We start from the raw sequence: 24,567 nt of genomic DNA, 5'->3' as shown, positions 1-24,567 counted from the left end.
AGTTCGTTCCATTATTGGACGGCCAAAAGCTACAGCCAAGACATGTGACAGGATGAGTGCAGCACCAAGGTAACAACAAAGTTATTACCAATGTGATGGGTCTTGGTCTTGGGAAAGATTATGGCGGGTCATGTGTCCATTAGAGCACCAACTACAGAAGCACACTGCAGCATCAGCACCCTTTAGATCCCTAAATCAATACCACTGCCCATCAAAAGCATCAGTATCTTGCATGTTCTCTCCAGTATCTCTCAAGTATCTTGCATGTTCCAAGGTTTGTCCAAGACATGCTTCTTTCACTTCCTTTGCCTTTTACATATTTTTACCTGTCACCCATAATAAAACATTGCTGATAGAAAGTGAATGTAGTGGATTTCAGCCTAACTATGGTTTTACAGCTCAATTTAAATGTCTAAAATAAATTTTAAATAGATACTTTCCTGCACAATTCAACTCATAACGATGCACTGTAGAGTATTAGCAAGACAGAAATTGCAGCAAAGATAATGAGAGTCTTCGTAATGCTATTAGGTGAATATGGAAATATGATCAAAGAAAGCATAAAAATCTGTTGTTCAATAAAAGAAATAGCATTCTAATTATAGGACTTGCTTTTCAATGGCACTGCCCAAAACCTTTTCACAGGGGAACAGGTGTAAATAAGGATATAATAGGAGGACAAAAGAGCTGCACAGGTGTAATTGAGGACAGCTTATTCTGATTGCAGAGCCTGCATCACTCAGGATGACGCGTCAGCCAGAGAAGGCACAGCCAGGCACTAGATCCCAAGCTGAGTTTGCTGGGCTAATAATTAGAAAGCCATTTCTCTTTTTGTTTTTACTTGAAAAGAGAGCAAATTTGATATGGAAATCACAGACTCAATAACTCCATCCCTTGGGGCCATTTCTACAAAGTCAAAGCAGAACCACAATATAAGACCATCTGGAAGTGCAAGTTGCTGCAGAATACAGTTGCTCACTTATTAAGCAGCACTTCACACGAAGAAAGAATTTCACTAGGGCACCGGACTGCATATTGTGGTTTTGTGCTTTGCTTTTTAAATTAACTTCAGGAAACAGAACAAATGAGTTTCACCTACAAGTCCAAAGAGTTTGGAAACAAATGCCCATACTTTGTGAGCCACAAAAGGTCTGGAAATTTTACTTTCCCGAGTGGTATGTTGTTCTCTGTATCTACCTTAAAAGAATCTCCTGCTCCTTACAGTCTGGATTTTAACTTTAGTGTAGGCATGCGCCTTTGTGTAAATGTCCAAAGTACCATGTGGTCACTGTGCACTGGCCACTACTGACTGCCACTGGGCTTGTACAAACGGGTCTTGCCCTGAATATGTGGCTTTTTATGGGTGCTGGTTAGAAACAGCTGTGCCACCAAAGATAGTGTTTTCCTGACTCGAGGTTTACCAAGTCTCATGCTGTCCATGAGACTCACCAAACTGGTCTCACCTCCAGCTGCCCAGACACTGACCTGGACTCACAACCTCCTCGCACAGTGCTGCAACTTCACTCCTTCCTCAGGCTGCATTGGAGTTAGGAGTCCCAGAAAGCTCATGTAGTATATCTGACCAGATTTAAGCAGGTTGGGAAGACTGTTTCTTTGTTTAGCAGTTCATTATTGACAATGTGGGGCAAAATATCCTAATATCTCTAAAAACAGGCCTACCTGGGGTTCCGCATGCAATGATAAGAGGAGTTAACGGTGAAGTTAACATCAAATAATGCCATTTGTTTTGCTATAGTGAAGCAATAACATGGTGATGCCATTGGGAACAATGACAATTACGCAGCAAGTCATTTTAGCACTACCGTATCATTACAGCTTGATAATATGCAATCAAAACTTTATTAGCAATCAGCAGCAGCATCTATTATTCATTCCTTAGATCAAGCCAAGAAGGGGAAGGCTGTATGCATACCAGAAACAGGACTTTGAGTCACTCTAAGGGCAGTGTTGGAAGCCAATTCCATGGCCATACAGTGCTGAGTCACTGCATAACTTTCAGCAGTTACCATCTCAGTTGTCCTTTGTGTAAAATTATTATAGTTGTTGTTGTTGTTATTATTATTATCAAGAGACATTATTAGAATTCATTAAGTCAGGTGACAGGTAAGTATTAGCATTAATTTTGTAGTAGCTACCAATTCAGAGTTAAAATATTTGATTGGAAGATTCAACTACATACATCCAAAGCTGCAGGCACACAACATAAGCAAACACGCAGCTGAGGTTTTAAAATATGTACAACTATAGATTTATGCACAAACTAGTTCATAAAGCATATGAAAACACAGGCTCAGGTATCTATTATCCTAAATGGTCTGTTTGACTCAGGTTCTTGATACCACAAACATGCTGGATAAAGATGCTGAATAAAGATGTGCGTGGACTCTAACAGGAACAGTGGTAGTATCACAATTTGAGAAGATAATTTTAGTATGTGAATTTTCAGGTTTAGTCACAGTATCAGTTTTTTCACTATGCTAATGAGGACTAACACAACAACCAACCTGTACTCCCAATACGTATTGCAGTTAAAAAAATCTAAAAGTAAACCTGAAAACACTCCTCTGTTCCTTCTTAATAAGTTATTTTAATTTCTATTCAAGAGGCAACCAATATCATCTCTGTTTATTTCCCTACCTTATTTTGAGTTAAATAACTGTACAATTTACCCCAACCTTAATAATTATTTAATAAACAATGTAGCACAGTCTCAGAAATAGCTGACTAGAGAAGCACACCCTGGTGTTTTCTAACTACATACTTTCACCGAGATTTATGCCTCCAGCTCTTCAGTATAACCAGACCTGGCTGCTACTAGTAAAAAGTTAAGATTTTCAATATCCAGCACCATCTTCACTGTTTATTCAACAATGAAAAAATTCCAAGGTAATTAAAATTTAGGCTTCCCAATCCTGTAGCCTGACTTGTGTGGGCAGGCATAAATTACCTACACAAATTAGCAATGGTCTGCAGAGGCACAGAAATTTGCCACCTAGGTCCATTTCCAAAAAATCTATCTTCTTCGCATAAAGCCCCACTGGGCATGTACCCCCAACTGGTGTTTTTTGCCCACCATTTGCGTTACTCTTAAAAGTCTGGCAGCAGTTCCAAGGTCACTAAGAACAAATAAGCATCATTATACCACTTGGTCACCCTTACCTTCTCATTCCCTGTTCCATTAAGCAAGGGGAAAAATAAAAATTATTTTCATTGGTGGGATAAAAAGAGAGAAAGATGAAGAAGAAACATGTTTTAAAGGAAGAAAAGAAAGATACAGTTTCAAGAAACAAAAGAACTGATAAATGTCAAGCTAGGATAATATTTACTAATCAGCAAGATTAAAGTGGAAGATTAACAACATTAAAAAAAAATAACCTGGTGGGAATTGGTCAGGTTATAAAACAAGTTTATTTTTACTTAGAGATTTATTGAATATCAAGTGTCTGGTATGATCTATCCAGGCAAGACAGGAAGAAGAAAAACATTGGGCTGATTCAGGAAACAACCGCACAGATCCTTTCCCACTAGGGCACACAGAAACCTCACAAAGATTAATGGCGCTTTTTCTGCTGACAAAAAACACTATACTAATTTTCACACCTGCTTTACTGTCTATTTGTTCTGAAGCAAATGAGAGGAATGCAAAAGAGAATCAAACAAAAAAGTTTAAAAATATGTATACACTGTGCATTCTGGGCAGGCTGCCAATGCAAGTACAACACCCAGCTCCATCAGCAAACATGGAGCTTCACCAATTTATAGCCAACCATTTTACACAAAGAATAACAAAAAAGTTACCTGACTTCACAGACAGCTTTGTTCAGTATTTATTTTTATTTTATTTAGTACAAATAATGAGCCACATCTCAACAGAGAGAGGCACTATTTGATATATTTTGCACCAGGTGGTCTCATTTGTGCTTTTCTAGATCCAGGCACCTTGTAACCCCTCCAGTCTGACAACCACATGTGCTGTTTTTATGCCACAATGGGCAGAGGCAGAGGAAGGAGGTGAGCCCAGAGGAGAAAATCTAGGGATGGATTAGCTACCACCCCTGGCCCAAGTGCTAATCTTAAACACTTCCTTCCTTTCAGTTTTTCCATCCTAGTTTCATAAACAAACAAAGCATCTGGCACATCTATTACTTGCAAGTAAAAGGACCTGATTTCCCTATGATGCACGCTAGTATCAATTTTATTTGAATGCAGTTCACACCAATTCTTCTTTATACCAGCTGTCAGCAAGGTCTGAATGACCTTGTTTAAAGTGTTTATGTTCTCAAAAGAGAGCAACATTATCTGAAGCCTGGTTTATGTTTATTTTAAAAGAACAGAGAGTTTATTTGGAAGAGTCTGACTGAATGAGTTTAAAACACTGCTATGATAGATTATACTGATGCATGGATAGCAAAGCTTGAAACATATTGCACATGTTGTATAGGCTAGGGGCATACAACAGAAAAGCAACATGTGCTTAAGCATATTATGTGAGTATCCAAATTGCCATTTAGTTGTCTTCTTTGCACAAGATGTTGGACAAAAATTAAAACAGAAACAAATGTGCAATTAATTGCACATCTTTTAAGTTTAAACGATAATTACAAATGAACCATCACAGCCCTAAAAAGACCAATCCTGAGCCTACACTAAGCAGTCTCCATTTGATCTTACTCTTTTTTCCTGAACACCTTCTTTTTATGACTAGAAGTTTCTATTTTATTTGAAAATATCCTTGTACTGCATGGACCACTGCCCCTGGCCAGACTGTACTACTCCGCCACTAGTATGACAACAAGATACTACAAAGACACACCACGCTGTCACTAAGAGAAATCCCACAAGGTTAAAACACTGCAGCCTCCTTCAAAACAAGTAACAAGGCTGGTGTGCTGCATGTCCTCGTCATAGACTTTTCCCACTCCCTATTCCCCTATCCACTCCTTTTTTTGGACTGTCTCTGCAAAGTTCCTTAAATAAACAGATGAAGATTGAGTCCCCAGCCAAGCTCTTGGGACAGCATGACGTTTACAAGTACCTAAGCCACAAAGTATTAGATAACCCATTTGTTTCTAGACCTGAAGCTTATGGGCTACATAAGAATTTCACATAAGACTCCTCAAATAAGTCTCCTGTCTTTTATAATGATTTAGATATCTCGGCAGAATATTTCAGTATTTCTCCTGCTGCAGATAGCCCAGCAAAACTAGCATAGCAAACATTGGAGCAATGTTGCATTCATTAATAACAGTGAAATACTTTCACTTTTGAAGTGTACATAATGGGTCTAGCAAAAAATTGTGTTGAAAGATTGATACAGATACACAGAAAATTAGAGCACAAAAAGCCCACTTGGCAAAACACAATTAACACATGAGAAGATAACCAGTATAACTTGCATAACATAGGCTTATCTTAGCCCTGGTTTTGTGCTGATATACACCTGAGCGTGCAGTTTCTGCACACACGGGCAACAAGGATATTGATATCTAATTTCACTAACGTTAAGGAAATGAGAATCAATTTAGACATTTATTTGAATTGCTACATATTCCTAGTTGTCAGACGACACAACATAACCTGCACTGGTACTATGTTTCATCTAGACAATTGTTCCTGCTTCCGAGTCAGCATATTTACTAACCTGAATACAGTACTCAAAAGCAACAAGAACTCCCAATAGACACATCTCAACACAATAAATATTTTAAATTTTTTAAGTAACTTTGATGCAAAATTTCAAAGAAAAGTCAAAGAACAGTATCTTGCAAAGTGGCGTCAGGAAGGTGCCTTATACTCTCTATCATTGTCTCCACTGTTAAAACTCATTTCAAACTCTTCTTGAACTGCAGGAACTGCATTTATGGAAGAGAAGGAGTAAAAGATGATGACAAACTGGATAATCCTGCTATATTAGCATCAACTAGCTACCAACTCAACTCAGCAGCAGTTGGAAAGGGAAAAGAGACTGATCTATTCTGAGTGAGGCAGGGCAGGTTACAGGAAAAACAGAGAACTTACCTCCACAAACTGCTCTCCAGCACTTTCCCCATGTCAGTATGATAGTACTTGGTAAGGATCAGGATCACCTAAAAGAAAATTAGAATAAATATATTCATATATGTAAACTGATATAAGAACCAGAAGTAGATCATGGGCAGCATTACTGTGTTGAATGCAAAACTGAGGCTCCTGGAAAATCCGAACTGTATTTCACTTTACTTTTACCTTATACCAGTTTTGCTTTAAGACTGGTTTGGGGGTTTTTTTCTTTCTTTTTCTAAGAAGAGTAATTTCAGCACTCAAAGGTTTCTGCAAGCTTGGTGGCTTTATGAAAGATTTCCTATTTCACATGAGCGGTGGAGTTGGAATAGTCACATAAATCCCCCTACCACATGACAGCCCCCAAACAATTTGTATGACTTTCTCAGCAGGAAGAACCAATCTGGTAGCTAGTTTAAATTTAGGAGGCAATTCTCTTGGACATCTACAGACACAATTTTATTTTTTTTTAATACAAAGTTTTAAAAAATGGTAATTAATTTTGATTATCAAGCTAACAAATTCCTGGTCTTCCCTGTAAGATCAGAAATGCAATGCAACTTTCATGTCTGTCATTTTTTTTTCCTAGAAGTATCAGTTTTCTTTTTTGCCTTCAAGAACCAGCTCTGCTCTGTAAATTACTCATCTAAATCACCAATAGCCAACAAAATATACAAACAAACTTCAGCCACAAAACATCTTCAGCCTATGAGAAGTCTCATCAAGAAACACTTTCCATTCACTCAACATCTGCCAAACTCACTGATCAAAAAACATAAAGCCCTAGTCCATGACTGGTGTATCAAGCTGAATGTTATAGTTTATAATTAGATCATTTAAAACAGATTTCCACCACTTGCTGCCAGTCCATACTAGTCATTCTTACACCCATAGTAACCTCATAGAGGTAGAACAGGAAGAACATCTGGTTCCTTGCACAGCTGTTGGCTTTCTTTAATGCAGGGTCAACATCAGTCTCCAACAGTTTGGAGCAAGCTGTTATTTAGCTGGCACTTCCTCTGCTCCTGACCACCAAATGAAATGTCCAGCCAACACAAACTGTAGGCGTTCACCTTGATTATTCAGATAATTAATATGCCAATGATATATTTATGCTGCAGTCTCTTTATGCTGGAGCTTATGAGAGAGCAAAATTGCAGACCATGGCTGTTACATACACGGCATTGGGAAATAACACAATGTTTTACAGAACTGAGCTATAACACCAGTCTCACTCAGGGTTGTCTAAACCTAACAAATTCACAACATGTAATCCTGGCTGTATATTGATATAAATAAAAACAGAACCAACCATAATTCATAAATAGTATTATGCTCTCCTATTCTCAAGAGAGTCACAATCTACCAGACCACTTTGTTGGAATGTGGTGATTTATACAACCAAAGGCTTGGTTTAAAATAAAGCAAGAAAGAAAAAATAAAAATATTTTACTTTTAAATAGGTAACTACAATACTTACAAAGCCAACGGAAAGAACCATTTCTGAAAGGAGAAAGCATCTATTGATGAGATTCCTGGCTACAGCCCAGGCACACTCCATCAGGTCAACTATTTATTCTATTGTCAGCATCTTAACTACAGCTTTCTGCTAGTGCTTGCAATTAAGGAGAGAAAGAAAGAAACTTTACTACTAGGAGCATCTATTGGCTCCAATTATTAAGGAAAACGTTTCAGACTATGCTTTTCAGAAAAATTGAAATTCCTTTTAGGTCACAAGAATTGGCCTGGGATATTTTTATTTTTAAGAGATACAAGAATAAATATTTGGTACATGACAATAAAAGAGAAAATATTGAAAGATATATGAGATAATAATTTGTTTCTTTACATTCATGCAGAACCTGATTCATGCAGAGACATTCCTGAACTTAGTGTGCCAACTTTTTTCATCCTTGTACATTCTACAACCATAACTTTAATAATTCAGATGTTTTTCAGCAATATATGTTGGAGCCACTCTGCCACAGGATAAGCCCAATGTTTTGTTCATTCCTGAATTAAACTGGTTACTATCACACACAGAAGATCCTATTGGGTTACCCACAATCCACCTGCTTTGAACTTAAAATTCTATGGAAGCATCAGCAATGCACCTTCCAGATAAGCCGTTCCTGTAACTCGGCACCCAGCCTAAGTGTTAAAGACTTTCAGGAACAAGGGGTGGGCTTACTGTACTGTTTGCTAACTGTAGTTCACCTAAGAGATGCAAACACCACACTGTTCCACACACCTCAAATGAACGGTTTTCAGGTAATTGCAAACTGCAACAGGGAGCAGCCATAAACAGTAAAATGTCTTATTTACATTGCAGGATCAGTGCCTTAATCTGAGTCACAGCTCTGAATAATAGATGTCAGTATTTTTCAATCTGATTGATAAATTCATTTCAAAATTAAAATAGCTTATTTTGCATTTCAGAAGTAGGAAGAATGACTTAGTAGGGAAAAAAAAAAAGCCATACTGAACCATCTTTGAATTCTTAAACAGTTAGCAGATTCCTGGTGCAGCTTAACTGTGAGGCTGCCAGGAGGCTGACCACTATTTCAACTATGCCAGTGGGTATCATCCCAATATCCAAAAAATGTAGGTCAGCTATTTAACAGATTTTACAGCATTGTGCTCTGGATTGTGGGCATCTTTTCAGATGATCCTGTTAGCCATAACGGTGATTTTTTTCTCAATTTATAAACAGATCCAAAGAACAGGAGGAATAATTTCAAAATTAAAATGTAAAGTTCTTCAGGAACTCTGGATTTTGTGTGTCATTGCTAAAAGCACTGCCCTGTTTCACTGATTTCATTTCAATGGGACTCCATAATTATAAGCATTTTACAAACTGGATTGAGGCCAATGGTTCATACACACCACTGTCCTCGTGAAAGCACTTGGGTGGCCTTCAAGGGGGAGGCTTCAAGCACCACAGAATGAAGCAATAATCAAGAGTATAATTCTTAACCAGTTCATACTACCATCAGTCATGGACAGCTAAAATAAATTTAGCTTTTTTGCATTATTATTTTGTAGCTAAAATAAATGCAGGCAATGGAGAATTAGCTTTACCAGATTCTCTATTTAAAGATGGATTTATAGGGTTACCTAGAGATCTCCTAGGCCATCCAGTCTCCTGTTCTATGAGTAGACTTGTGAAACCATTTTAAACCATTTCACCTTAAATTCACCCACAGCTCTGAGTTAGTCCTCAGAGTTTGTCAATGGAGGTGGCAACAGGAATTTACTGTTTTGTGCTACAGAACTATGAACACTCACTGGAGTTTCTAGATACATATACCTAAGATATTTATCCCTTCTGCTTTCATTACCCTGAGGCAAAAGTCCCTAGGCATTTCTTCTTCACAGAATTTTGGTTGTTTAATTTTGGTTTTTTGGGGGATTTAAGTAAATACAAGTAAAGGTACATACACATTTTGGTCCAAAAGACAGACATGGATGTCTGGTACAGATCCCTTGCTCAGTATTTGAACTAAGACTTCTCTTAGTCGCAGGCCTTAGTGCACCTTACAGCTTTCTGATTGTCTTTCTGATGCTTGCTCTGATGCCAGCACCTTCTGCCCCTTTGCAACAAGAACCTGCAGTTTCACCTCCCTCCAGCAACGTTAGAATAAACAGAGCATTGTATCTCCTTTTCCCTGCCAGGTTCCATGCATAGAGTTCAGGACACAGTATTTTCACCCTTTTTTTTTTTACAATAAATTGTTTTATTTTGTGACTACATGACATGCATATGGCAACTATATCATAAAGTACAGACTTAGAATAAAATAGGGAAACAGGCAAATGAAAACTGTCAGCTTTTGTCACAAAGTTAGTGTTCTATTATCTGCTGCTTTACTGAAGCCCTTGACCTCTCCATAAAGCCTGAGTTGGCCAGTATTTCTCCATATGGGCCAAGGTATGGAAGATAAATTCCTTAGGATTCCAAAAGTTATATGCAACGTGCACTGGAAGTAAGTTTTCAGTGGAGGTAATAACTATAGTTCTGCTCAATTTGTCTGGGATGGGAGACCTTGAAGTTCAGAAATTTCTCTGCCTCTACTTTCTCATCCTCGCCCCACCTTTTCTTTGGGGGGAGATGGGGGGTGGCGGTGCACAGAGAGAATTTGATTCTCCTGTGCCATTCCTCTGCTTCCATAACTTAGTTCCTGCCTGGGTGGATTCTCACCGTTATGGTAGTTACAGTTCAAAACTGTTCTCCAAACAAAAGAGTTATAGCTGTTTCTGAGTTTCTAACCCAAAAGTCCTTTCTGGATGTAGACCTGCCTTCAGGAGAGCACTAGGTTTTCAGTGAATGATGGACAGGGAAAAAAATGGAAAATTCCGCAGATATTATTATCCATGAATAAACTTAGAATGAGCTACATTTTCCCCCTCTCCTTTTCTTTTGCTCTTCTCTGAAAATGCTTTGCAGCAAGGCTGGACCAAAAAGAGCAAGGCTTCACTTTAAGAAATACAATAAGTTTTTAATCATTTCCTAATAAATTTTTGACTTTAAAGAAGCCCATTTTAATCCTCTCTTTTCATCACCATGTCAGCTAACAGAGGCAAGAAAAGAAAAGGAATGAACTCTTGATCAATCACTTGCCCTAGTATTTGCATTTTATCTTTGGGTTTGGGTTTTTTTTTCCTTTTCTGTGAAGGATTTCCTAAGATCCTTCTCTTCTTGATAAATATTGACTTATGGAAAATATTCTTTTCTTTTTTCCCCCATGCTCGCTCCATGATATTTTGTTTCATGCACCATTCTTAACAGAGATCTCTCTTTTTCTATCTACATGGAGATTCTTACAGATTAAGCTTTATTTGACCCCTGCCATTTGTGATTTGAAGTATTTTTTTTTGCATCTATTCAGAAGTTTAATAGCAAAAGACTCATACTTTCATATGTGTAATTACAAGGGTTTTTTTGTTTTCCCAAGTTTATCAGAAGGTGAGAACATGCTATAAATACTTCCAGACAGCCAGAGCTACCAGGAAAGTATACTGCTCAGACAGACTCAAGTTGCTGCAAACTTTTTTGCATCTGCTTAATCTAGATTAATGTAAATTATCACACTGAAATCAAAAGAAGTGTTTATGAAAGTCACCTGAACAGGCACTTAATACTTTGTAGGACTGGAACATAAGCTGCTGTTTTGTTCAAGAACACAGCCTAACTCACCTTTTCAGCATTTAAACTATAACTACTTCACTGTAAACTGTAACTGTTTCAGTGAGATCAACAAATTCTGTGCACGTGTTCGTCACTACCACCCCCTGTACTTCCAAAACTCTCTTGACAACTAATAATTAGAAAACTCCCAACAAATTATCAACCACTACCTACTTCTCCAATCCCTTGAGACATTTCCACTTTCGTAGCAGCAGGCTCTTCAATTGTAATACTAGGGTCGACATTATTTTTTACATTCATTATTTAAAACAAAGACTCTTACGAGAAAAGTAAAACCCAAGAGATTATTAATATGAAGGTATATTACCACAAGTTTATTATATGGAACAACTGCCATAATACTATTAAAATCTTCATAATAATTTGATTACACCAAGAAAATGATAAGCAGAAAAAAAGCATCTAGGTTTACATTGTTGCAGCACTATGATGAAAACTGAAAAAAGAGACATTTAGACCGTTACTAAAGCTATTAAGAATTCACTGTATAAGCTTCTACTCATCTTTGGTAATAAAGTTCATAAAAGCAACCCATGACTTAACATGAAAGACTTAAAGAATTAGATTTATAGTTCTTCCAACTGAATTGTATTGGGAGAAGAGAGAACTTACTGTGCGTGAAGTCACTGACCAGACCAGTGCACTTGTCTTAAGCATTAGTAATAATTCTGTCCAGTGAATTTATTCATAATTCAAGGCAAGACGCAATAACGGCTCAACTCCTATTTTTTTAGAAGTATTATTTCTATCCACAAGAGCTGAATAAGTGCATAGTCTTGAAAGTGGTGGCTGTGATTGCTTCCGGATTCAAAGCCATTTTGAATATAGTACTTTATACATTGACCCTGCAAACATTTATACAGAAGAGTAACTTTAAGATATCCAATATATTTAATTCACTATCTAGCACAGAACATTATATTCTGTTAGCACTGTACAAACACAGAAGAAAAAGACAATTTACTGCCTTTAGGTGCCTACAGTCCAAGTTCAGAATAAGGGAAGTCTTCACATCAACAACTGATGTCAGATTTTCAGTGCAAGCTCCTAAGAAAATTACGTTCACATGACGGCACTGCATGCACACTGCACATACATGGTTTTGGCTGCTCATCCCTACCTTATCATTCTAAATCCACTGATGCATTTCAATCATATTTAACAAAGGTAGACAGCTGCACAGCTGAAGAAGCCATACCAGTTCATACCACAGGTCCGTCTAGAACAGTGGCAAACAAAAAATGCAAAAAGGTAAGAAAGGGGGAAGCATCTAAATAAAGATACTTCTCAAATATATTTTCCAGCCTTCAGTAATTTCTAGCTCAGGCAGTTGGACTGTTATTTCAGGTTTTAGCAGTCGGCTGCTTGGATAAGCACAGGCTCCTAGGTGGTGCTGCCTGACCCATCAGCAAACAACAGAGACTATTGTGTTCGTAACTTTTAATGGTCAGTCCTCAAAAATCAAAGCATATGTAAAATTGGTAAACCAATCTGGACTGCTGCTACTCGAACATATTTGTGTTGCTGCTCATTTCTATAATCATTAGATGTAGCTCCAAGATTTCTGGGCACGCTGCAGATGCAGAGCTTGCTTAAGCAAACAAGAACTTCATTTGAAGGCCACAGAATTACAGGACCCAAAAATCGAGATTAAATCTGCAGCTTGGGAAACAGTGTATAACATTTTAACTACTTGTTCAATTAAACTTACTGTTCTTTTTCAAAGCGCCCAAAACAATGTCACCTCTGACACAAAAACCTCATTTTCTGCCATTGCCTTTTTTTACACAACCACAGTATTTTTTCGGTTTAAATATTTAACATAGCATTTGATAAGCTCTTAAAACCACATCTGCTAACATGCCAAGAGAATAAATTTCTAGAGCATGAAGCAAGAATATTTTTTTCCTAGTTTGGCTTGACTCCTAATTGTAAATTTTTTGGAAATATAGACTAGCTTTACTTATCTGCTCTAATAATGTATATCCTAAATTGAATTAGCAATCCTTCCTGCAGAAACAAACCTACTGTCTGAATATTCTTTCCCATCTCCATGAAAATTCAAGAAGCAGCAGAGCTAACATCCGTAGAAGACATATGTAAAACATCTTTACTTTCTTCCCGATATTTCAGGAATCCAATATTACGGATATACAGTTCACCTTCGTCGTCTATGTTATATAGCTATTCACTACCAGAAAAGAAAGATCAAATTTTAAGTGCTGTTTGTAAGATATTCCCAGTCTGTCATACTGCCCAACAGTAAAATATAAAAACAGAAAACTGAGCTTCCAATCTGCATCACTAAACCCTTCTAACCTTTTTTTCAAAGCCAGAGCTTTTTTTTTATTATTTTTTAAACATTACCATATAAAAATAATTACGCTCTTTATTTCAAAACAGAAATTGTTATGCAAGACATATGGAAACATCTGTAGAGGATACCACAAGCTGGGAAGACTGTTCGTTTGACGCAGGGCTGTTGGCAGATACGTTCACACTGGTTACTCTCCCTCACAGCTGCTCTGTCTTCACCAGAGCCACAGGATTAAATATCATTGTACCGAATAACATCATATTTATCAGAGGTTGCATCAGCCTAAACTGACCTCAAAATTACATTTAATTATCTCTGAAAATGGCTTACAGTGTTCAAATAAGACCTAATTGCCTATCATAAAGGAGCTTTATAAAACTGTATATGGGCACAAGGACTTTGATGCTGCATCAACAATCAGCCAGAATCACAGTGTTTAACACCCTTCTTATCACAAAATAGGACTGGACTTTATATTTCCTGACTATTGTAGGTACCTGAATTTGTTCTTTATAAATTAGAAAGCTAAACATGGCCACAAGATCTACAGAAGGGGACAACAGCACACTCACACCTGAGAGGTGTACTGCCAGGACAAACATGCTAAAGATCAAGGTAGTTGTATTAAAGTAACAGAGTGATATCAATTAATATTTTAGTCAGAAAATCAGAGAAGTAGCAGAGGCAGATGCAAAGCTTATTTTGTACCTTTTCTGATATGGAGTGTGCATGTTGCATTGAATGGCATCCACATGCTCGGGGGTACTTTAACACCCCTTATTCCAAAGACGAAATCAGGCTTGGACAATGACATATAAACAGAGGCAGCAGGGCAGGGGGCAGGAAGCAGGGGAGTGCCTAGTAAAACAGGAGTAACACAAAACAGATCTGGGCCTGTTACTTCAAGTGCTGTCTAAAAAAAGTCCTCTAGTCCCCACAGCACCATCACCCTCCCCATGGGGTGGGCCCAGGTGCCTCTCCAAACAAGGACCATTTGCTCTGCAGCTTCACACATGGACAGAGCAGGCCTAATGCTGCACCCCCCACCCCCCCCGCATCCTTTTACTTCATGGAAGTCAGCACCTCTATGTCTGCCTTTCATTTTAAACGTTACATGTCTACTTATCTTGCTAAAATAATTAATTTCAGCAGAAGTACCAACACACTGCCCCTAGTATGGTATGAAAGGGGACCATTCCCACTCAAATGCCAAACCCATCTGCTCCCTGTGGCCACATTCGGAATAAATCTAGAACACCTCAAGTGATATTAACAGAATTCAGCTACTGTAAAATACTGGGAATGCCCCCCTTCAAGAGGAAAGGATGAAAGCACATTTATCTTCAGCATTATCCCTCAAGCAGCAGAACTTCATATCCGTGCCAACGGAAAGGGCGTAAAGGAGCTGAGGGAACATCCAACTGGGTTAGAAGACTATTAGAAAGGGCTTGGGAGCAGTTGGGAAAATTGGTCAGGGGCCAAATATGTCAGAGAAAATATTGGAAGGGGCCGGGGGAGTGCTGGAGAGTTCTCCACATTCAGTCCAAAGCCAGACCAGAAAATTTCCAATCTGTGAGCACAAAGGATCTGCCAGCTTTTTGTATTTCCTCACCCAGCCTCTGCCCTAGGTGTTCATTACTTTAAGAGCCATTGGGCCATTAAAGCTAAGTGGAATTATACAGCATTATCTGTGAAAAGAAACAGCTATTTCACCAGGCAATGCCACATCATTTTGGATCTCTAGCTAATGCCGCTCTGTCACGCAGAAACTATGCTTTAGTTTAACCAGTATGAAGAATATTAACACAATCGGTCATCTTGGAGCCAGGTTTCAAATTAGGCTCGCATTCCAAACTTAAACCTTTAATACATTTTAAATGACCTTCAGATCAAGTAGACAGAAGTAGGAAGAGATTGTAGACCCTGATAAATGAGGGCTATATTTCTTTATTTTACGCCAGCAAAGACTTCGGCATTCAACAGATTCTTTGGAGACAGTTTTTGTATGTCAGCATTTAGCAGGCTGTAGCTAGGGCTGCTAAGCAGTTTCAGTAACAAACTCTTAATGTGAAATCCTCCCCCTTAGAGACTGATATTTTTCATGCTTGGTTTGTCCCCTGTGATCCCAGATTGTTTTAGAAATGCATTAAAAACTTTCTTCACGTTATGAGAACTACTCTTTTCTGTCTTCATAGACACAAAGACAGGTAGAACAGTTAAGCAGCACAAAACATTAAGGAAAATATTAATTCATGCCTAGAACACTTCTGAACCATTATCTCTAACACTTACATCTTCTCATGGCTTTTTTCTGTAGAAATGTAGTAGTTTCAGGCTTCTCAAATCCCCTTAACAGAAGGTAATAGTACTGTCTATTTTACAGTTGGGAAATGGAGGCAAAGATGTATCACTGATTTTTCCCACCTAACTTGAGGATGTACCAGTGACTAAGTACAGAGTCAGATACCTCTGGAGATCAGTTTTGTCTGTCTAGATCTGAATAGTCCTTTGGAAGTACTTTTTTTCCTATTGATTTATCATGCTGAGGACCTACACTTCCAGCTTGACCCTCTCAGAAAGACTGGTTAAAGCCGTGCTTAAGTGAGTTACTGATGATGTCCAGGCTGAGCAGAAAACAACATATAAAAAGAGGACAAACTAAGAAGCAGGATCAACAGATGTGACATAAATTCTGTGTGCTGCTATCCTTGTGGACCTTCTTTTCCAGTACATGATGCTCCCAGACACAAGTCTTGCATCTGTTAAAGACCACCTACCCTAACGACAGCACCCGTGACTTACAGGTACGCACCAGCAGTTTGCAGAGCTAGGAGATTTGGAGTACAGTTACAGTTACCTCTATACCACAGATGTCCTACCTGACACATAACATAAACTGTACCACAAAGTCAACATGTTCAGTACGGGAAAAATTCATTTTTCCCCTTACCTGGTTTTCCACCAAGGAATAAATGGAAATCTGAGGGAAGAGTTCAAAGAAACTTATGCAACTATATATCATCTCAGAAGGTGCAGCAGACTACCTTTTGTAACTACTAAAACAGCAAATCTCATTTGTTCAAAATGGCATGTGTGACTATGATATGTTTTATACGAAGGTACTTTATTACACAACTTAATACTATTTAACGGTTAAAACTTCTGCACAGTATACATAACTGTATAACAAATGTACATAACATTTACTGTTGTCCATCATATTTAGCATTTCTCTGGAACTGCTATTTATTTTACAATCATTTTTTCTAATGAGTTTGTTCTATATTTGTATTGTAAATGACTTTATTTATATTCTATTTCTGAAACTTACAGCATAGACTTCTCTGTTTACAAGTCAACAGTCTTTTTTCTTATGGAAATTACCTTATCCCAAAACAAAGAAAAAAAATATGAACCTTTTAATTCTTGCAAATTATTTTCCTTGAGTTTGGGTTGTAACTGATGCCAATACAGAAAGGCACTAATAACCAGAATGCAGAGGCTACTGCCCAAACCCAATGGCAATTTTTCAGCTTGATGTTGTTAGAAAATGGATATTTTTCTTGCTCCCTCCTCATCCTTCCATACACATGCATTTATTTTGAGTCTGATCCAAAGTCTTTTTAAACCAATGAGAATCTGGATTAAGCCCATTCTAAACATATTAAAAGTAAATCAGATCTTGAAATTTCCTTCATGAAGGGAAGCATCCAATTTTGATAAAAGCAGTATTTGTAAAAGTCTCATACATCCTGTGAACAGAAGAAACAACCACAGTATTTTCCACAAAAGGCACATAGTTGTACAAATTTATGACTTTATCAAGTTATAAGGGACATGAGACTATTCAAAGAGAACAGCTAGCATTATACTTAATGATGAAAGGGTTTTTTTATCCTATAGTGAGAACTTACACTTCTGAAGATCTCTCTAAACAGATATTTCTTAAAGTAAAAGTTCACTCACGATGTAGAAGAGAAAGTAAGCAGAAGTAGACTACTGAAAATTACCTCAGCCTGTTAATTAATACAGCATTATTAAAGCTATATGAAGAAAGAAATTATAAACGTTAGAGTTCAGTGCTGGGAGACATGAACTCAGTCCAGAGGTTTCCTATCTATATTCGCAAACCACACAGTTCAGAGCGCTACCCACAGAAACCTGTGCAATTCCCAAGAGCATTGATTCCCTGTCAGCAGCGAACGAAATCACATCCCCTCCATATTCCCTGGCCCATAGAAGGTGAAAGCACCCTTCAATCTCTGTGAGGACAGATAGCCAGCAACTTCCCTAAAGTGGTACTTTTTTGTAGCTTCCCTCTCCCTTCCCCAAGTCACGACACAAAGCAGCCTGAAGTGTATTTCTTAGGGAAGAGACATAACACATACTGTTCTTAATCAGTTGCACTAAATAACTGAAGCACAAAAGGATTATGATCAACAATTTTTGAACAAAAGAAAGAGGTCCAGAGTACAGATGTAAAGGACTACAGTGAAAAAATAGGAATCATCAGATACCTGGAAATAATGTGAATTCCCCATGAATAAATTAAAAAGTCAGTAAATGTGTCACCAGAGAAATGCATCAACCAGGAAGGGGAAAAACAGATGTTCAAACATGTCAGTTCAGTTCTTTGGTTCCTATCCAACTCAAGCAGTGTCCATTTTCTCAGTGGGTTAAGCTATCTGGAGAACTGTCAGTCCCTAAGAAATATTTACTCTTCAGTGCCTTAAGAGAAATAGCTTAGGGAAATGTGCAGGATCTCTGATCACAGCTCAGGCAAGTCTTTGCTTTGGTTTTAGTATCCAGGTACCTAGGGTTGTCCTTCCATTTTTTTTTTCTTTTCTCAGTGCAAAGAATACTAACAGTCTGTGGCTGCGCATGACTAGCTAATATTAAAAAGGACTGAGATTTCTGCAAAGTGAATACCTAGCTCATTGTACCAAGGAGCGGTGTTATGACTAATAAGAAGCTTAGACTGAAGTTTCTAAAATTTAGATTTGTGTCTAAAAATAAGACTAGCTGCTAAGTCTTTCTTTAAAAAAAAAAAAAGCAACTTACTCCTCCCCCCACCAATGAATGCATTATAGATATACTCCTCTGGATCTGTCTTTAATTATTAATTACCATTCAGCTTTGCAGTGACTCTCATGGTTATTTCACACTGACAGACTAGAGAAAAGGGTCCATCCCACTTCAGCAAGGAGAGGGGTAGTGGATGGGCAAAAGTAAATGGGGGGTGGGGGTGGGGGTGGGGAATAATTAAGCCTCCAAGACAATCTGTTTGTTTTATAGCTTCAGAAGATTATGCTGTTTAAATTTTTATTTTTGACACCAAAGGAAAAGGACAGAAATAAAAAATTAAATAACTGCTTGTAGCTAAATTTTTCCTATCCAGGATGCTTAGCATTGAACAGCAAATCCGTGGAAATAGGTATTTCTTAAAGGAATTGCAACTACAACCTTAATTCCAGTAATGTTCAATACAATAAAGTATAATGGTCCTTCTATCAGGCAATGGCAGATAATGATCACAAAAGCTAAATGTTTTTGGCCTAAGTTCATAATGAATCCAAGTGGATAAAGGCTACAAGGTAAATGTTTACTAGGATGGCAGACAAAGTAATTATCTCCTGTACTAAAAAAGAAGAAAAATAAAATAAAAAAAACCCAAACAAATTAAAAAAAAACACCCAAAACCCTCACCCATTTTATTTACAAAAATAAAACTTGATTCCCAGTGGTGGTTCCTTCTTACTGTAAAGTGAATGTACTTAGGCATCTCAGCTTGTAAGGTGTTTTATAGTCTATCTTTTAGATTCACTAAAATGTTGTTTCTAGCTGCTAAGATGTAACAGTAGTCTAACTTACCCTAACATTGTTTGCCTTTTGTTGAAGATCCTATGACTGCTCCTGAAGGATTACGCATAAGAAATAGCTATTGTATTCTGATTTATTCTAAATGATTAATTTGTTATTTTGCTCTTGTATTGGGAAGGGGGGACAAAGACATAATTCTCACAGTCAAGATTGTTTGCCTATGACACAGGGGTAAGGACAAGATGGTCCCTCAATGAAGCAATAAGGCAGCAACAATCTGGGCAGTGGGAATGGCCCAAAACACAATCTTATTTCCTAAAAAGACTCTCTTTTTATAAAGAGGTGGTAAGCCAAAGATCTAGGTTCTCTGCATCCATTGTCTCAGGCACTGTCTCATCCCAGGCTGTGGCTCTCATGAACTCCCTGAAGGAACATATGCTTGTTACAGGGTGCATTCAGGCAGGTGGAACTCCAGCTAGAGCCAAGCACATGTCCAGGAGGAAAAGGGATCTCTCCTGAGCCCCTGCAGATTGATGCTGTGAGGCATCAGCTAATTATCATCTTGCTTGAGACTTGCAGCCATTATGAACACTCAAATGGCCCTCAAATTAAAGGAATAAACTGAAGGCATCTCAGATGTAGAGTCCAAAGCTAGAAAGGATCACCTGGTCCTTTCTGTCCAGCTTCCTCTCCTTCCCTTCCAAATCCAAATACAGATAACTCAGAAACGTGCTTAAAGCACATTGCTCAAAGTAGAGCTACATACATTTCAAAAAACATAACAACTCCTACATCTTCCCGTGGCAAAGAATCCCAGTATTTATTTATACAGACAGCCAGGTAATGGTAACCTCCTTCTAGACTATATTTGCCTGCCTTCAGTCTTTACCTATGGGATCTTGTCATGTCCTTGTATAGGAGATCAAAGGGCCTGACAAATATATTCTCCATATATAAGTACTTAAACACAGCAATCACGTTACCTCTTGACCTTTTCTCTTTGATAAGATTAATGACTGGCTTCCCTACAATTCACCTCATAAAGCTTATTTTCCAGCATCCAGACCATTTTTTGTGGGTCCTCTCCCAACCCCTCACCCCTTATCCCCAAAGTATGTCCTTTAGAACTGAGGACACTTCTGAGGTGAGGGTACCAGGTCTGAACAGCAGTCACAACCAGAGGCAAAGCAAAGTTATTTTCCAATTTCTCCTGGATATATCCTTTATAAATAGCCCACAAACAGCCTACAGGAGCCTCATCACAGCTTTCCATGAATAGTGATTCTGGGATAAACCAGCATAGTGCTGCTGTTGGAGAGCTATGTTAAACATTTTGTTCTTCTTTCCCTAAAAGGGAAAGATCACTTGGCAAACACACCTCATAAAAATAGGGCATGCCTGGAGGGATTAAATGAATGCAGATACATACAAAAATAATCAGCATTTTTTCATCCACATCACCAGGTTCTCCCCAAGAATCCAAGAACTTTCCAAGGTCAGATATTATTCATCTCTCAGACTCCAAAGAGCTGTTTCTAATCTGTCTCCTCTTGTTTAGCCTCAGGCTTTGTAGACCTCCACCTACACCTCCAGCAATAATTATTCTAACTAGTCTCCGCTTCTCTGGGCTAATTTCCAGTAGAATACAACTGACTTTCTGTAGAAGAAAGAACAAGTTTGTCAAGAAAAAGTCTGCAATTGGAGACAATTAAAAAAATATTAAAGAGAGAACAATCTTCCAAGTTCAGTTCACAAATACAGATAGGAATTTCAGCATCAAGAACAAACCTCATGAGCCCTCTTTACCATACCAATTCAGTTTAAGTACAGTTTGAGCAAGCTGCCCCCTCCCAACAACCTTACATTGACTTCTGGGTTGCTGCTTCCCAAAGCAGCCTTCCACCCTGACAGTCTTACTTTTTTTTTTTTTTTTTTTAAAAAAAAAAAATCCTGATGCACGGCTCTTCATCTGGCTGTATTAATTTGGAACATTGTCATCTAATCAGTCATTTCAGATTATCCTTGCAACACCCTTCATTATTTTAGCAATTGTGGTGCCCTCTACAAACTTAAAAGCAAAATTTACATCAGTGTCCATATTAGTGACTGAAAATACAGAAATACTGACTATCACTGAGGTCAGAACTAAAGCCTGAAAACTAAGGTAATGAGTTTTCACATCGTGAATTAAGTCCCCACTGCTTCCCCGAGGGAGATTTCTTTTTTTTCCTGGCACTTGCCCGAAACAGACTGTTCTAGCTTGTGGAAAACCTGCTCTGACTTCTGTAGCTGACAAACCCTGCCTCGGATTGTAAACGCCCAAGATCCTTTTTTCAACACTAAGCTATCATTTGAATTCACAGCTTTTAAGGAAACACCATACATGCTAACTGTCATAATTACCCAACAGTGAAATGCCTACCAGGAAAAATAAATTTTATTCTCATAACACAATGGGTTACCTTCCTAACTGCAGAGCTGGAAAGAGTTAAAAAGGGAAACTTCACTGCATTACATCATGTTTAACATAAAGTGGCTCCAGGGATTCAGTTAGCTGGAAGGCTTGCACCTTGCTTGCTCCAATCAAAAGATACGCTCACTCATCTCTCCGTAACTGGCTTCTTCATCACCTCTTCAGGAAAATGAAGCTTTAGAATTTGCACTTAGTATCACCATTATAACCCAGCACTCTCTACCCTCCTCTCTTATCTCAAACTGGGTTTCTCTCCTATTGCTTTTTTCTCAGAACTGGAGTACAAAGTGCAAATGCAAGGATTTATGTAACTCATCCTTCCAGGTTGCATTCAGCTTCTTACGGCAACTTTGGCATACAAACTAAGAAGTCCCTTTACATCCAGGTAGTTGTGGGGATCCTACCATTGATATTTATCATTCAGCAGCTCCCTATCAACAGCTACATACAAAATCGAGAATGCTGTGTCTATTTTGGGGATCCTGCTGCAACAAAGACTGACAGACTGGAGTAAGTCCAGCAGAGGATCACAGTTAGAGAGCTGAAGCACATGACAGATAAGGAAAAGACCTCCATTTGTCTTAGGCATTGTCCATTAGGCAGCTTTCACTACCTAAAGAGAAGAAAGAGACAGGCTGTTCCCAGAGTTTGACAACAAGAGAAGAAAAACCACAAGCTGGAGGGTAAATTCCAGTGGGAGATAATATTTTCACTCTGAAAGTAGTTAAGTACTAGGACAGGTAGCTCAGCGAGGCTGAGGAATCTCTATCCTTGGAGATCTCAAAATGTGCCTGGACCAGGCCCTTGACAACTTCATCTCACTTTCATTATAAGCCCTATTTTGAGCAGGAGGGTGGGCAAGGTGACTTCTAGATGTCCCTTCCAACCTCAATTTTTCTGCAATTCTATGTCATGTTAACTGCTTTTAGAATGAATCTTATGTGCCTCAATATCTCATGTGAATATCGTATTTTAAGACAAAAGATTTATTGATTGATTTTCTAAGTCCAAAACATTTGAGGAAACCAAGTATATGTTAATAACATAACCTTTGTATGTGAAGTACACAAACTTCACACTTTGTAATGAAAACAAAGTTTGTATTCTCCTTTTAATAATGGCTTCATAAAAAGAGTTGATACATTATAAATTAGTCAAATATATTACTGTTATTACAGTTAGCTCTTCTCATTATGATAAGCAGACAGTAAAATTCTTTTTTCTCCAGAGATAAAGCAAGTTCAGAGATAGCATTTTTACTCAGACTTCACAATCTCTAACTTAGTTTCATGGCATAATCTGTGGGCAAAGTACTGAGTACGTTGCCAGGTTTCAGCTCTTTTGTACCTTTGTGGTTCATATCCTTTCTCTTTATCACAGTATGGCAGCAGAAACCCTATAGCTACAATAATTATAGCTTAACCTAAACCCATGAAAAACATTTAGTATTAATATACTCACTTACTAATGAATATGACTAAGACGAGTCTCTTCTTCCCCCAAAATTACTTTCTTTAGTACACTAATAGTGGTACCCAGTGATTTGGTCCTATTCTTTAAATAGGTTAGTGGCAGAGCTGGGATCAGAGCTGAAACCTTGTAAGTTACGCTGCCTTTACCACTAGGACATCCTCCCTTCACACATCTCAACCACTTTTTCCAGTGAGATACTGAAATTCATTTGTATATATGGCTAAATAAATCAATAAATATCAGCAATAGGCTTTAATAATTTGTGATATTAAACGTAATTAATCTAGGGGTATTTGTTACAGACTAGCAAGTATACTTTTAATTGTCATGCTCAGAATTGAGCGAATAATCTTCTTCAGAGAAGAAGCAAGACATTTTCACTTTTTTTCCCTAAGCACTGTTATATATGCTCTTTGCAAAGGAGGGGCACTATATACCAGTGGTAAACAAATGATCTTCCAATACAGAGTCTATAAAATGTTCTGAAATACTCTAGATGAAACGTTGCATTGAAATACAATGACACGTCATAAGCTGTCATTTTGGAGGTAAAACTATATGTTGCTGCAGTATGCCTTTCACTCAAATTTGTATAACGAAAAAGCAAGTGGAGAAAGGTAGTGGCAGAACAGCTCATTTTGACAAAGTACCCTGTAGCAACCATATCAATTAGGTTTGCATAGATCTCCAAGTGTGAGGCAGTTAATGAAACACTGATCATTTTCCCCAACTCTAACTTAGACATGTTAATTAAAAATTAGAGGAAATCATCATCATATAAAATGAGTTCACTGAGAGAGAGTATAAAAATACCTACCAGGCAGTGCTCTGTACATGAGACTTCTTTTCAACACTAATTAAAATGGATATTTCTGCACATGCAAGTCTACCCAATGAAACACAAATAGTGTGAGTTTAACATTTAATGATTTCTCCGTTAAAAAGACTTTCATTCAGGAATGCTATAATTTACTCTGATTAAGATCCACTTAATCATCATGTTTACTGCCTTTTTCTTCCTACATTTCCTTTTTCTAGCCAGCCAAACAAGTGGCAGTTTAAGATTTAAATTCTGACCTCTTAAGTCTTTATCTATTGCATTTCCCAACTCCTGTCTTTATTTTCCTCCTTGTACCACAGATGATCTAGCTGAGAATCTTATACAGATGACAAAATGAGCTGCTTCCACTGGCGAATAAAACACAGAGGAGTACA

At 37.9% G+C, this 24,567-nt stretch overlaps 1 protein-coding gene across 4 annotated transcripts in view; it reads right to left on the bottom strand.

The window, feature by feature from the left end:
- The window catches only part of SORCS2 (sortilin related VPS10 domain containing receptor 2), a 579,316-nt gene that overhangs the window by 388,911 nt on the left and 165,838 nt on the right, over positions 1–24,567 (bottom strand). For all 4 annotated transcript variants that reach the window (XM_056352655.1, XM_056352671.1, XM_056352663.1 and 1 more), the window contains exon 2: positions 6,040–6,107. In XM_056352655.1, coding sequence (XP_056208630.1) covers positions 6,040–6,107 — 68 coding nt within the window. The remainder of the gene's footprint in view (positions 1–6,039; positions 6,108–24,567) is intronic.

Source organism: Falco biarmicus, chromosome 1 (assembly GCF_023638135.1).
Source record: "Falco biarmicus isolate bFalBia1 chromosome 1, bFalBia1.pri, whole genome shotgun sequence".
Classification (NCBI taxonomy): domain Eukaryota; kingdom Metazoa; phylum Chordata; class Aves; order Falconiformes; family Falconidae; genus Falco; species Falco biarmicus.
Note: the sequence above shows the minus strand (reverse complement) of the source record. Positions and strands in the feature narration are given on the sequence as shown.